General features: G+C 43.8%; 1 protein-coding gene across 3 annotated transcripts in view; it reads left to right on the forward strand.

Annotated features, from left to right (window-relative positions):
• The first annotated feature begins 10,948 nt into the window (after positions 1-10,948).
• Positions 10,949-12,257, forward strand: part of GGT5 (gamma-glutamyltransferase 5) — a 46,583-nt gene continuing 45,274 nt past the window's right edge. For all 3 annotated transcript variants that reach the window (XM_069961174.1, XM_069961175.1, XM_069961177.1), the window contains exon 1: positions 10,949-11,279. In XM_069961174.1, coding sequence (XP_069817275.1) covers positions 11,116-11,279 — 164 coding nt within the window. In that variant the 5' untranslated portion in view covers positions 10,949-11,115. The remainder of the gene's footprint in view (positions 11,280-12,257) is intronic.

Below are 12,257 nucleotides of genomic sequence, written 5' to 3' on the forward strand. Positions count from 1 at the left end.
CCCCAACTATATCTGATGACCTTACAGTAGAAAATTAGCGGCACTCACCACGTTTGTAGCAATTCCAAGGTTCCTTTATTGACAAAAACAAAACATTGTGAGAGCAGGTGAGACGCCCGTGAAAACCTATGTGTGTCCCCGGTTACAGCTGTTTCGCACCCTTCCGGCGCTTCTACAGCCCTGCAAGTGAAACCGTGAAACTGTAACAGGCAACACACATGTAACCCATTTTTTTCTGGCATGTAAAGAGTGAATCTTTGCAGGTAGATGGAATAAGTAAAAGTCTGTGTGGGGTGCTCATCTAGTGATACAGTCTTCAACTTCATTATATCTTACAGTAGAAAATTAGTGGCACTCACCACGTTTTTGTAGCAATTCCAAAGTTCATTTATTGACAAAAACGAAACATCATGACAGCAGGTGAGACGCCAGGGAAAAATTAAGAATGTTGCCAGTTACAGCTTTTTCGCAACCGCACCTCTGTGGAAGCGCCAGAAGGGCGCAAAACAGCTGTAACAGGCAACACACATAGGTTTTCACTTGCATCTTACCTGCTGTCATGATGTTTAGTTTTTGTCAATAAATAAACCTTGGAATTGCTACAAACGTGGTGAGTGCCGCTAATTTTCTACATCTTCGGGAGGCCGGCCGATCCGTTTCAGCCGGCAAATAATCACAGAGTCTTGAGTATAGTTAAGTCAGTTTACTACTTGTAAGTGTGCAGCAGGTAATACAGGTTCCACAGTATAAGGTTTCTTTAGTTAAAGCCTCTGAGACACACTTGACAAAGTTCTAAATAAACACTTGACAATAGAACGATCAGATCTGTAGTAGAAGTGCAGTGTAGGATATAGTCATGTTGGTTGAGTTGTGCTGAGTAATATAAGAAGTAGAGTAGCAGAGAGGAGGATGCCATGAGAGTCTCAACCCAAGTAGTAATGGGCTCTGCGGGGATGTTGGAGGATGAGGAAGAAGAAGAACACCTGTGCCCATGTATTGACCTTTGACTTCAGTCTTCACACCACCTTATGCCCACTAGACTCGGCTGAACCTTCCTAATGGGTGACACATGCCCCAGACCTTGTTACCTTTGATGAGCGGAATGCTGAGGGTTCCCTGCTGACACCAACACTGCGAGATAGAGTTCATAGGCTACTGCAACTTTGCTCTGTCTGGATCAGTTCCTGGCACTTTGGTGCTGTAGTGGATACTGTCCTGCTCTGTGACTTCTCCTTGTCCACGGTGTGGGTTTAGGTAGTCTCTGGCTAGTCCTCTCCTAAGAGGAGTTTAACAGTGCATAGTGCTTTTGGGTATCACTAGTGAAGAAGTTGTGATAGACGTGCTGTCGTGCGTCTTTCCCATGCGGGGTACTGACTAAGACTGAACTTGGGGTACGGGGACCTGGCAGAGGGCCAGGGCCCAGATAGGACCACTGTGGAGAGCTATCTAGGTTGCATCCTTCCTCCACAATGTCCAGAACGAAAGACTCTATGCTCCTCTATAACCCATGTGACTTACTTCCTCTCTAGCGTGTAAGGCGCGCTGTGAGTGGGGGAAAGAGTGCAACAAAAGAAGAAAAGAGGGAGATGATAGGAAAGAAGAAAGCAGAACTCCTACTGGTCTACAGATTCTGGTGACACATAGAAAACAAAAACCCTTTGCAATCCTTCTGCTGTGCAGCTTTCATATACATATACATAATATAGCAACATCTAGTGGCGAACTTCAGTACTACTTTCATCACAATAATGACAATAAGTACGGAATTGTGCGAAGGGTGTATATAGACCAACAAAACACAGTTATCACTGAACTCAAGGAGAACAGTGAAAACAATTCTAATGAAGTACTCAATCAAGAGTCTCCATTGATGCCCCCAAAAATTTAAATATGCAAAACAGGAGTCCGTGGAGCCTCGGTTGTGAGTCTCAAAACACGGGATAGCCAGATATCTTTAGCCTGTTGCCACGGGGTGCCTCCATGATGGGGAGAGCACCACACCACCCTGATAAATAGTGCCTTAAGTCCCACTTGGTTGCGAGTATTGGAACATAAATAGGGAAACACCAGGGTGGCCCCTTTTTGTCAATGTCTAACTCAAGGTGCGAGTATTGTGATCATGACAAGGGCTTGCCAAGGCAGGCATCCATCCACAGACAGCCGTTTCGGGGTTTTTGCTCCTCGTCAGTGTGGAGTAGGACTCTGGCTAGTTGGGGCAATAGCAAATCGACCAACAAAACACAGTTATCACTGAACTCAAGGCACCCCGTGGCAACAGGCTAGAGATATCTGGCTTTCCCGTGTTTTGAGACCCACAACCGAGGCTCCACGGACTCCTGTTTTGCAGAAGGGTGTATATAACTGCAACACCCCTAGTGGGATACCACATATGCAGAGTTAACTGATTCTCTGCGAGTAATAGGTATAGAAAGAGTAGTACGACCTGTTAGAGGAGGAGACTATAGATGCAAGTTCATGCACAGAGAATCTCATTGGATGTTTCTTCTAGCTACTAGGATTCAATCCGAATGGATTGAACTCACAGCAGGACCTCATCTTAATGTATTAATCCACACTATGGGGGAGATTTATCAAAGGGTGTAAAATTTAGACTGGTGCAAACTGCCCACAGCAACCAATCACAGCTCAGCTTTCCTTTCAGCACTGCCTAAAGCTGTGTTAAATCTCCCCCTATATGTCTTGTTAGTTTCAATGCTTGCAGGAAAAGTGAAGATGTGACAATTGTATGATGTTCTTCAGGATATCATTTGCAGGATATCATTTGTTTTGTCTTCCACTTACTGTATGTATGATTTTTTTTGTTAGGATTCGCTCTCCATGTCTTTAATATTTCCCGGTGACAGCTTTGGCTGTCCAGGCATGATGGGAGTTGTGCTACACCTAACCAACATATCCACAGTACATCTGCAGAGGGGTGCTGCACGATGACCTTTGCTATAGTTCCCATAATAGAGAAGCAATAGGAGTATAATTCATCTTGGTAACCCTTCAGCACACTGCACATTAGGATACAGTATAAACATCCTTTTAGAGTTGTACATGTGAGCACTTGTAGGATTAATACATTCTGGAAATGAACAAAGGATTAAGTGTATTTGGATTATAAGCAAAGATTTTTGGCATAGCATTCCCCGTAGTGCAGGGATTAGTAACACATTCAACACTAAAGTAACTACGGCAATAACAGGGTTTTTTCAAAAGTTTTGAGACTGACACAAATTTTGGTTTTCTACAATTTGCATTAAAGGGGTGCTCCGGCAAACATCGTTTTTTAAAAAAATAAACAAGCTGGTTTCAGAAAGTTATATAGATTTGTAAATTACTTCTATTTAAAAATCTCCAGCCTTCCCATACTTATCAGCTGCTGTATGTCCTGCAGGAAGTGGTGTATTATTTCCAGTCTGACACAGCGCTCTCTGTTGCCACATCTGTCCATGTCAGGAACTGTCCAGAGCGGGAGAGGTTTTCCATGGGGATTTGATACTGCTCTAGACAGTCCCTGTTTCAGACAGAGGGTGGAGCTTAACTACAGCAGGAACTGTATTGTTTTGTGTCCTCTCTCACTGAAAACTGGACTAAGACTAACTTACTTCCTGCACCAGTGTAACTTCCTCTACAGGGGTACTATCTAAACCCTCCTGTGAGTGCTGGGGCAGAATGTGTGCAGAGAAAGAGAGAATAGGTCAAAGGAGAAAGAGCACCTCCTAGTGGTCAGCACATAACACATGACATAAAGACATTTAACCCATGACCTACAGCTGTGCACAGAAAGACATATAAAAACAATAGTGACACCCAGTGGGGAAACTAAATACTTCATCCACCACTTTACCTGAGTACACAGCTTACTGGGGTGCACATACACAATACCCGTGGTGGAACACTACACCTGTCAATCATCCCCGCACTGCACACTGACAGGGAGAGAGTGGTGACTAGCCTCAGGTGGCTCCTCAGCCAGATGACTAGTTGTGCCTCTCTCCCTGCCTCGCATGGCTGTATTAAAGTGAGTCTGTACCCACAATCTGACCCCCCCAAACCACTTGTACCTTCGGATAGCTGCTTTTAGTCCAAGATCTGTCCTGGGGTCCATTCGGCAGGGGATGCAGTTATTCTCCTAAAAACAACTTTTAATCCGGCAGCGCTGTGTCTAACGGCCGGGGCTTACATTTGTATATGCATTAGGCTGGCACCACCTCTCCGTCCTTCCTCCCCACCCTACTCATCATTAGGAGTGATCCAGGAACATTTACTGCTGTTTGAGCCTTGCAGCCGTGTATTAACGATCCAGCCCATGTTCATTATGCACACAGGTGGGGAATAGGAAGCAATCTGCCTGGAGCATTCCTAATGATGAAGAGGGTGGGGAGGAAGGACAGAGAGGTGGTGCCAGCCTAATGCATATACAAATGTAAGCCCCGGCCGTTAGACACAGCGCTGCTGGATTAAAAGTTATTTTTAGGACAATAACTGCATCCCCTGCCGAGCGGACCCCAGGACTGACCTTGGATCAAAAGCAGCTATCCAAAGGTACAAGTGTTTTGGGGGGGTCAGATTGTTGGTACAGAGTCACTTTAAACATCTTTTTCTCCTCAGCAAAGCTACTGCTGCAGCTGCAGCAGGTATGTGCCATGAGCTGCACAGTAATGCTGCGTTTACACGGAACGATTATCGTGCGAATTTGCGCGATAATGATCGAATTTGAACGATAATCGTACATGTAAACGCAGCGAACGATCAAACGACGAGCGAGAAATCGTTCATTTTGATCTTTGAACATATTCTCAAATCGTCGTTGATCGTTCGCAAAAAATTCACAGATCGTTCCGTGTGAACAGTCATTCGCCTATTTAACCAATATGTGAGATAGGCTTAAGCGATCGCAAAACGATCGCAAAAGGAATTTTCCGTACGATATATCGTGCCGTCTAAACACTGATCGTTATGAAAAAAATTGTTACTCTGACATCGTTTATCGTACGATCGGGCCAATTATCGTTTCGTGTAAACGCAGCATAACTTATACACTGTTGCAGGGAACCATATCAGCACAATGCTGCTGATTAATTCCCTTTAAGCACAGCTGGTTCTGCTTTAAGAGGGAGGAGTATATGCCTAGTGTATTGCTATGAGGGTGGGGTTTGGGAATAGATATAACTTTCTATTTTGTCTCTCGCTTCCACTCTCTCACAAGAAGATCTGGAGATCAACTGATCAGTTTGATATTGATGATAGGCTATAAAAAAAAATAACTTACAGTAAATGTAAAATAGCAATGTAGTAGGATTGAAGACAAAGTGAATAGTGTTTACTGGAGCTGAGCACAACTCGAGTGCTGAGTCTGAACATTTATCATTTAAATACATGTGGCTGAAGAAGTTGAATGCAGCCCCAGAGAGTTTTGGGAAACATGCATACAGCCTATGGCCTATGGCTGTATCCATTTTTTTTCATGAACTTCCTAGGGCTGCATCAAATTTCTTCACCCACCGGTATTCCAATGCCGAACGATCAGACTCCAGCATGCTCGAGTTGCTAATGTGTACAAATAGCCCCCAATATTCGTATATTTGATCGAATATGGAATCCCATTATAGTCTATGGGAGAAAAATACTCAGGACTTTAAAATCAATATTCGACCGCTTGAAGGTCACCAAGTCCACAATGACACCTCAGGAAATGATGCCAACATCTCTGGATGCATCTGGGACACCAGGGGAAGCATGCCTGGGTGGATCTAACTTTTGGGGGTCCCTTTCTACCCAAGGGCCCTATTACACGGGACGATTAACGTTTGCTAACTATTGTTCTATATTCGTTCGTTGATTGTTCCCTAATCGTTCGCTGTAATTCCTCATTCGTTCGCTCAAGTTCCGCATTTGTTCTCTACTCATTCAGTGTAATTGCACATTGTTCATTGTTTTGCTGGGATCAGATGGAGTAAACGATCGTAGTAACTTTCACAATAACGATCGGAACTAACTACTATAGTTTTGTGTAATATGGTGAACGATTTCAGGTTAACGATAAACAATCTTGTTTGCAATCGTTTATCGGTAAACGTTAAAAATCGGACCTGAACACAAAATAGGACCCTGAATACACTGTCTCAAAACACCTTCTAAATCTCTGCTTTCTATAATTTTAGCCCTAACAAGGGCTTTTGGGGGTCCCTTCCTACCTAACTTTACCTAAAAGCTTTCTCTCCCTGGTATACAGTCTGTCCCTCTCTAGCTCCAACCAGCAAGTGACACAAATCCGAAATCCACTATTCATATACTCAGGAGGCCACATGGTTTAGCCAGCCAATCACAGTTAGAGGTCTTTTTAAAGTCCTGCCTATTCCTAGTTCCTGTCCCTCCCCCCTGCATGTTTATTGGCTGGAAAAAAGCACCAGGGGGGTGGGAGGGCGAATCGAATTTTTACTGTGTTTTCGTTTGAATATTCGAACGAAAACGAATAGCTCGAATAGCGTAGTATTCGATTGAATACTATTCGCTCATCATTATCTATGAAGGGTTCCAAAAAAGTACTGACCATGTAGAGCGCTGTATATATTTGTATGATTGTATTGGAAATCTAATGGCTTTACTAAGCTAAATACGTCACAATTATTCCTGTGAAATTGTGCAACAAAGGGAAGTACTTGCATCTGCTAAATATATAGGGTATTCTTAGATGATTGTAATGTATCTGAAGTGTTTAGAGAAGGCGCTAAGGATGTGACTAAGAGGAGTGATACAAAGTACCAGACCTATTAAAGACTCCATCTTCATTTTTGTTGCACAATATCAATGTAAATGTTTAAAATCCATAAGTGGCATAAGTGAAGGTGTCTAAGATGCCTGCTGAAGTGCACCAACTGTATTATCCCTCTAAATGTTGCAGAATTTTAACCAATTCAAAAATTCATGCATGCTATCAGACTATTAAGCGTCATCCATAGTTTCCATAAGCTTGATCAGATGTTTTCCTGCATAGAACTGAGATTTTTCCTGTTCTCCCTAAGTGTAATTTTTTTCCCTTTAAAACAAAGAGGGGAAGTGGACCTCTTTAAGAACGAAATTGTTATCAGGCAAGATGACAAGCTTATCTACACAGTTGTGTCTGTAATTCTGCAGCTCCACTTCCTTTTCATTAACCCTTTCAGGACCAGGCTCATTTTGGCCTTAAAGCGATATTCCGAACAAATATTAATTTTCATATGTTGCTGCCCATGGTGAAACTAACAATTCATTCCATACTTGTTATTATCTATTCAGTCTCCTTCCCCTAGTTTTGAGCTGCTGCTTTAAGCTGAAGACACAAAAATCTGTGTGTGAGCTTTTCTCTCTGTCTCTCCCTCCTCCCCCTCCCCTTCTGAGACGGCTGATGTAAAAAAGTCCCTCAATGGATTTATCTGCAACATTGTAGCTTCTTTGTAATGCTGGGAGGATTAATGACAGTGAGTTTATCAGCAACTTCATCTCAGAATAACCCTCACAGCATTGCAAAGAAGCTACAGTGTTGCAGATAAAGCCTGCCAGGGACTTGTTTGGCCTGGGCCTTGGTTGGCGGGCCCATAATTCAGTGTAGGAATACATACATGTAATAGTATGCGCAATTGACGGCTGATAGTGGGGTAAAGAAAAAATAAAGATTATACTTACCTGTACCTGCGGCGCTGTCCCATCTCGGACAGTGATTGGCTGAGCAGCTTGTCACTTCAGAGTCAGGAATGGGAGGGGAATAGCTTGTAGAAATTTAGAAACTTGGAAACGTCTCCTTGACTTTTTGCACAGGAGAATAAAAGCATCATGTAAGCACGAACGTATATATGGGAGGTTCCATGTGTCTCCTTGCCCTAACAGATATCTAAGGCTATGTTCACACAACGTATTTTTTTGTATTTCTACGGCCGTTGTTGCCGATTTCAACAACAGCCGTAGTTAATATAAGAGAATACGTTGGCTGGGTGTCTATGGGATCCTGGCTGAAGTGTATACACATAGTATACACTCCGGCCGGGACCCCTAGCAGTGCCGCAAACAACTGAGATGTCACTTTTCTGCAGCCGCTATTCAGTGAATAGCGGCCGCAGAAAGCCCTGTCAGTGCACACTATGAAGCGAGCGGCTCCGGCCGGAAGCTTCATAGTGTGCTGTGGGGAATCCTGATGCGGGTGCGTGCTGATGCGCCCACATCAGAACTCTGCGGCGGGAAAGATCATCCGGCCGTTAAAGCAGTACCGGCCGGGATGATCTTTTCAGAGACCGGACGGTCTCTTACGCCATGGGAACATGGCCTTGCAGTGTCAGCAGTTTGGGACGTGAATTGCAGATGACAGATTTCCTCTAATGGATTTCACTCTAAAGATTGCCCATTCACGGAGGGAGTTATATGGTAATATAGATTGCTTTTAAATATGTTTGCTTGTTCTTTTATGTTGAACTATGCATTTTAAGATCTGCAAAGGTATGAAATCATGGTTGCCCGCATCCATTTATGTTTTTTTCTGGAGAACTTGGAAAAAAAAAAAAAGAACACTAAAAGGTAACACGTAACTGTATGTAATCATACAGAGTTGAAGGGACCAAAGATATGTTGGACGAACACTCAGCAATGGTTAAGGATAAATCATCACCTCAGTCTGGGTTAGATGGAGAAGAAAAGAAAGAAAACATTAAAGCAAACGTTAACTATCTCTTCAAAAGTTCAGAGGTTATCAACACATTGGGGGACATTTATCAAACATGGTGTAAAGTGAAACAGTCTCAGTTGCCCCTAGCAACCAATCAGATTCCACCTTTCATTCCTCACAGACTTTTTGGAAAATGAAAGGTGGAATCTGAATGGTTGCCGGGGGCAACTGAGACAATTTCACTTTACACCATGTTTGATAAATCTCTCCCATAATGTTGCAACAACAACCGTGAACTTTCCCTGTGATGCACAGATATTTGACGTGTACATTTGTTTTTTTTACATGAATGGATCGGCGCTGGCGTGGGGGTGTTGGTGGCGCAGTCCCTTTTTTAAACTGCCGCCTGGTTCCCACGCACTGCGTCAGTCTATTCCCGAGCACCGGCCCCTTCATAAAGCACTGGGGGCAGGTCGTCCATCCCCTAGTGTGACGATCTCCACTTTCCTCTGTGATGTCCCCACCAAGCACCGGCCGGGAATAGACCAGTGCCGTGTGCAATAACCGAGGGGCAGTTCAAAAAAAGGCCACGCCACCGACATCCCCGCGCCGTCGCCGATTCATTCATGTAAAAAACTCAAAGTGATGTACTTGATGGTCTATTCGCTTTAAAGGGGTTGTCCAGCGAAAATCTTTTTCTTTCTAATGAACTGATACCAGAAAGTTATAAAGATTTGTAATTTACTTCTATTAAAAAATCTCAAGTCTTCCCATACTTTTTAGCTACTAAATGCCATGCAGGAAATGTTGTGTCACATCCGCGGCCGCGGCACATACCTCTCGCCGCGCCGCTGCTGCCCCATCTCCTGCTCTGTGCCGGGGCTCCTCCTCCTCCAGTTCCCTGTCAGCCTGACGGGCGCGTCCCTGTCTCCTAGGGAGCGCACGCTCCAGCTCTGCTATAACTTAAAGGGTCACTGTGCCTTTAATTGACTGCTGCTTTGCTCTGAGACTCTCCTATAAATTGCAGCCCTGCCCCACCACAGGTGTTGGAGCCTCTGCATGCTTCCTAGTGTGTTTTGTCCCAGCCGCCTGTTGCTCCTGCATGTTGTTCCTGTCCGTCGTTCCTGGCCGTTGTTCCTGCCACTTGCGATCCCTGCTCGTGACTGTGCCCGTGTGTGCCGCTGCCTGCCTGTTGCCCCACTGTTCCTGCTACACCTCGTCCCTTGTCACTGGCAAGCCAATCCAGGGGTAGCGACCTGGGGGTCGCCTGCCGCAGCAAGTCCATCCCGCCTTGCGGTGGGCTCTGGTGAAGACCAGCGGCCCCTTAGACTCCGCTCCCTGGTGCGGTTTATGCCATCGCTGGTGACGGTCCAGTGGATCCACTACTCCAGTCATTACATGTTGTTTTTAGAGATGAGCGAACCTTGAGCATGCTCGAGTCCATCCGAACCCGAACGTTCGGCATTTGATTAGCGGTGGCTGCTGAAGTTGGATAAAGCCCTAAGGCTATGTGGAAAACATGGATATAGTTATTGGCTGTATCCATGTTTTCCAGACAACCTTAGAGCTTTATCCAAGTTCAGCAGCCCCCGCTAATCAAATGCCGAAAGTTCGGGTTCGGATGGACTCGAACTTGAACCCGGTTCGCTCATCTCTAGTTGATTTTTTTTCAGTCAGACACAGTGCTCTCTGCTGCCATCTCTGGCCGAGACAGGAACTCTGTCTCGGTTTTCTATGAATCCCCATAGAAAACCTCTCCTGCTCTGGACAGTTCCTGTCTCGGCTAGAGATGTCAGCAGAGGACATATAGCAGCTGATAAGTATGGGAAGACTTGAGATTTTTTAATAAAAGTAAATTACAAATCTATATAACTTTACTGACACCAGTTGATTTGAAAGAAAAAGATTTTCGCTGTAACGTGTTGTCCCTGGTGCTGAACACAGAGCTGAAGGTGCTGGATGCAATCGACTTGAGAATTTTCTGCACTGAAAACTTTTGAACCAATAGAAATATTGCAAATCTGACTACAGCAATGGATTACTGAGCCAATACTGATTCCAGATTTATCTACATTCATCTTTGTGCCTTTCATCTAAGTACAAGGAAACCAAACACATTTACCGCTTCCTGATTCTCAGATCTAAATTGAAACTCTGAATTCTCATCGCTCGTCTTTTGAAGCCAAAGTTTGTGTGCGCGCGTGTGTGTGTGTAGGTGAAGGAGGGGTTGGGGGGCTTAGCTGTCAGAATGGGGGGAGGGAGCTGGAGAGGTTTTCCATCCTGTTCCTTCCAAAAAGAGTAAAAGTTACTCTGGTCTTCACAAGGATAGAGAGAAACATGAGACAAGGTTTATGAGGAAGCTGTAGAGTAAACCGAGGATTTCCAGGAATTAATAATATTACAAAGAATGTAACAAGTAGACGGCTTAGATTTCAGCTGCTGAGACGACAACCACAGCTCTAAATCCTGGTACAATGGCAATATCCAAGAGGTTGTGTTATGCGCTTATCATTGTGCTCTTTGTAGCTATTGTGGCCATCATCCTCTCAGTATATTTACTTGGAGGGTCCAGCTGTGACGGAGGATTTACACATGGAGCAGTAGCCGCAGACTCCGAGATTTGCTCAAACATAGGCAGGTAAGTGCCATTCATATAGGGGGACATTTACTAAGGAGTCTAATATGTGCAACTATTCTAATGGAGATTGGTGTGTATTTTGATCCAATAGCTTGTGACTATAGATGAGTGAACCGGGTTCGGGTTCGAGTCGATCCGAACCCGAACGTTCGGTATTTGATTAGCTGGGAGCTGCTGAAGTTGGATAAAGCTCTAAGGTTGTCTGGAAAACATGGATACAGCCAATGACTATATCCATGTTTTCCACATAGCCTTAGGGCTTTATCCAAGTTCAGCAGCCACCGCTAATCAAATGCCGAAAGTTTGGGTTCGGATCGACTCGAGCATGCTCCAGGTTCGCTCATCTCTACTTGTGACTGATTCATTCAAATGTAGCACTGCCATAGTAAATTTATCTAATTAAAAAGGCGCAAATATGAAAAAAATGCGCAGTTTTATTCACCTGGTACTGACCAGACATAAGCCTGCGCCTGTTTATGCGACTTTTTAAAAAGTCGCAAATGATAAATTGGGCGCTAATCCCAGATTATGTGAACTTTTGGGTGAATACTTAAAACAGGCAGATTGAAAAAAAGTCGAATTTAAAAAATATTCAACTGTCGAATACTGGTTCATGAATAGAACTTAGACCAAAAATGGGTGAAAAATACAATTATTCACCGAGAATTAGGCTCAACACCCTTGATAAGTGTCCCCCATAGTGTTTTTTGGGGGTATACAATGAATGGTAAATGTTCTAATCCCTAGATATAATCATAACTCTATGAACATCATTGCATTCCCAAATTTTATTCTGCTAAAAGGTGTTTAACCATCCACTGTATGATGTCTTTATAAAGGGGTACTCCAGTGAAAAAAATCTTTTTTTATATACCTATCTAAGAACCAGCTGATTTGAAAGGAAAATATTTTCACTGGATAACCCCTTTAAGTTATTGTATTGTGATTTTTTTGTTGTATATTAACAATAGAAATAAT

Source organism: Dendropsophus ebraccatus, chromosome 3, assembly GCF_027789765.1.
Source record: "Dendropsophus ebraccatus isolate aDenEbr1 chromosome 3, aDenEbr1.pat, whole genome shotgun sequence".
NCBI lineage: Eukaryota > Metazoa > Chordata > Amphibia > Anura > Hylidae > Dendropsophus > Dendropsophus ebraccatus.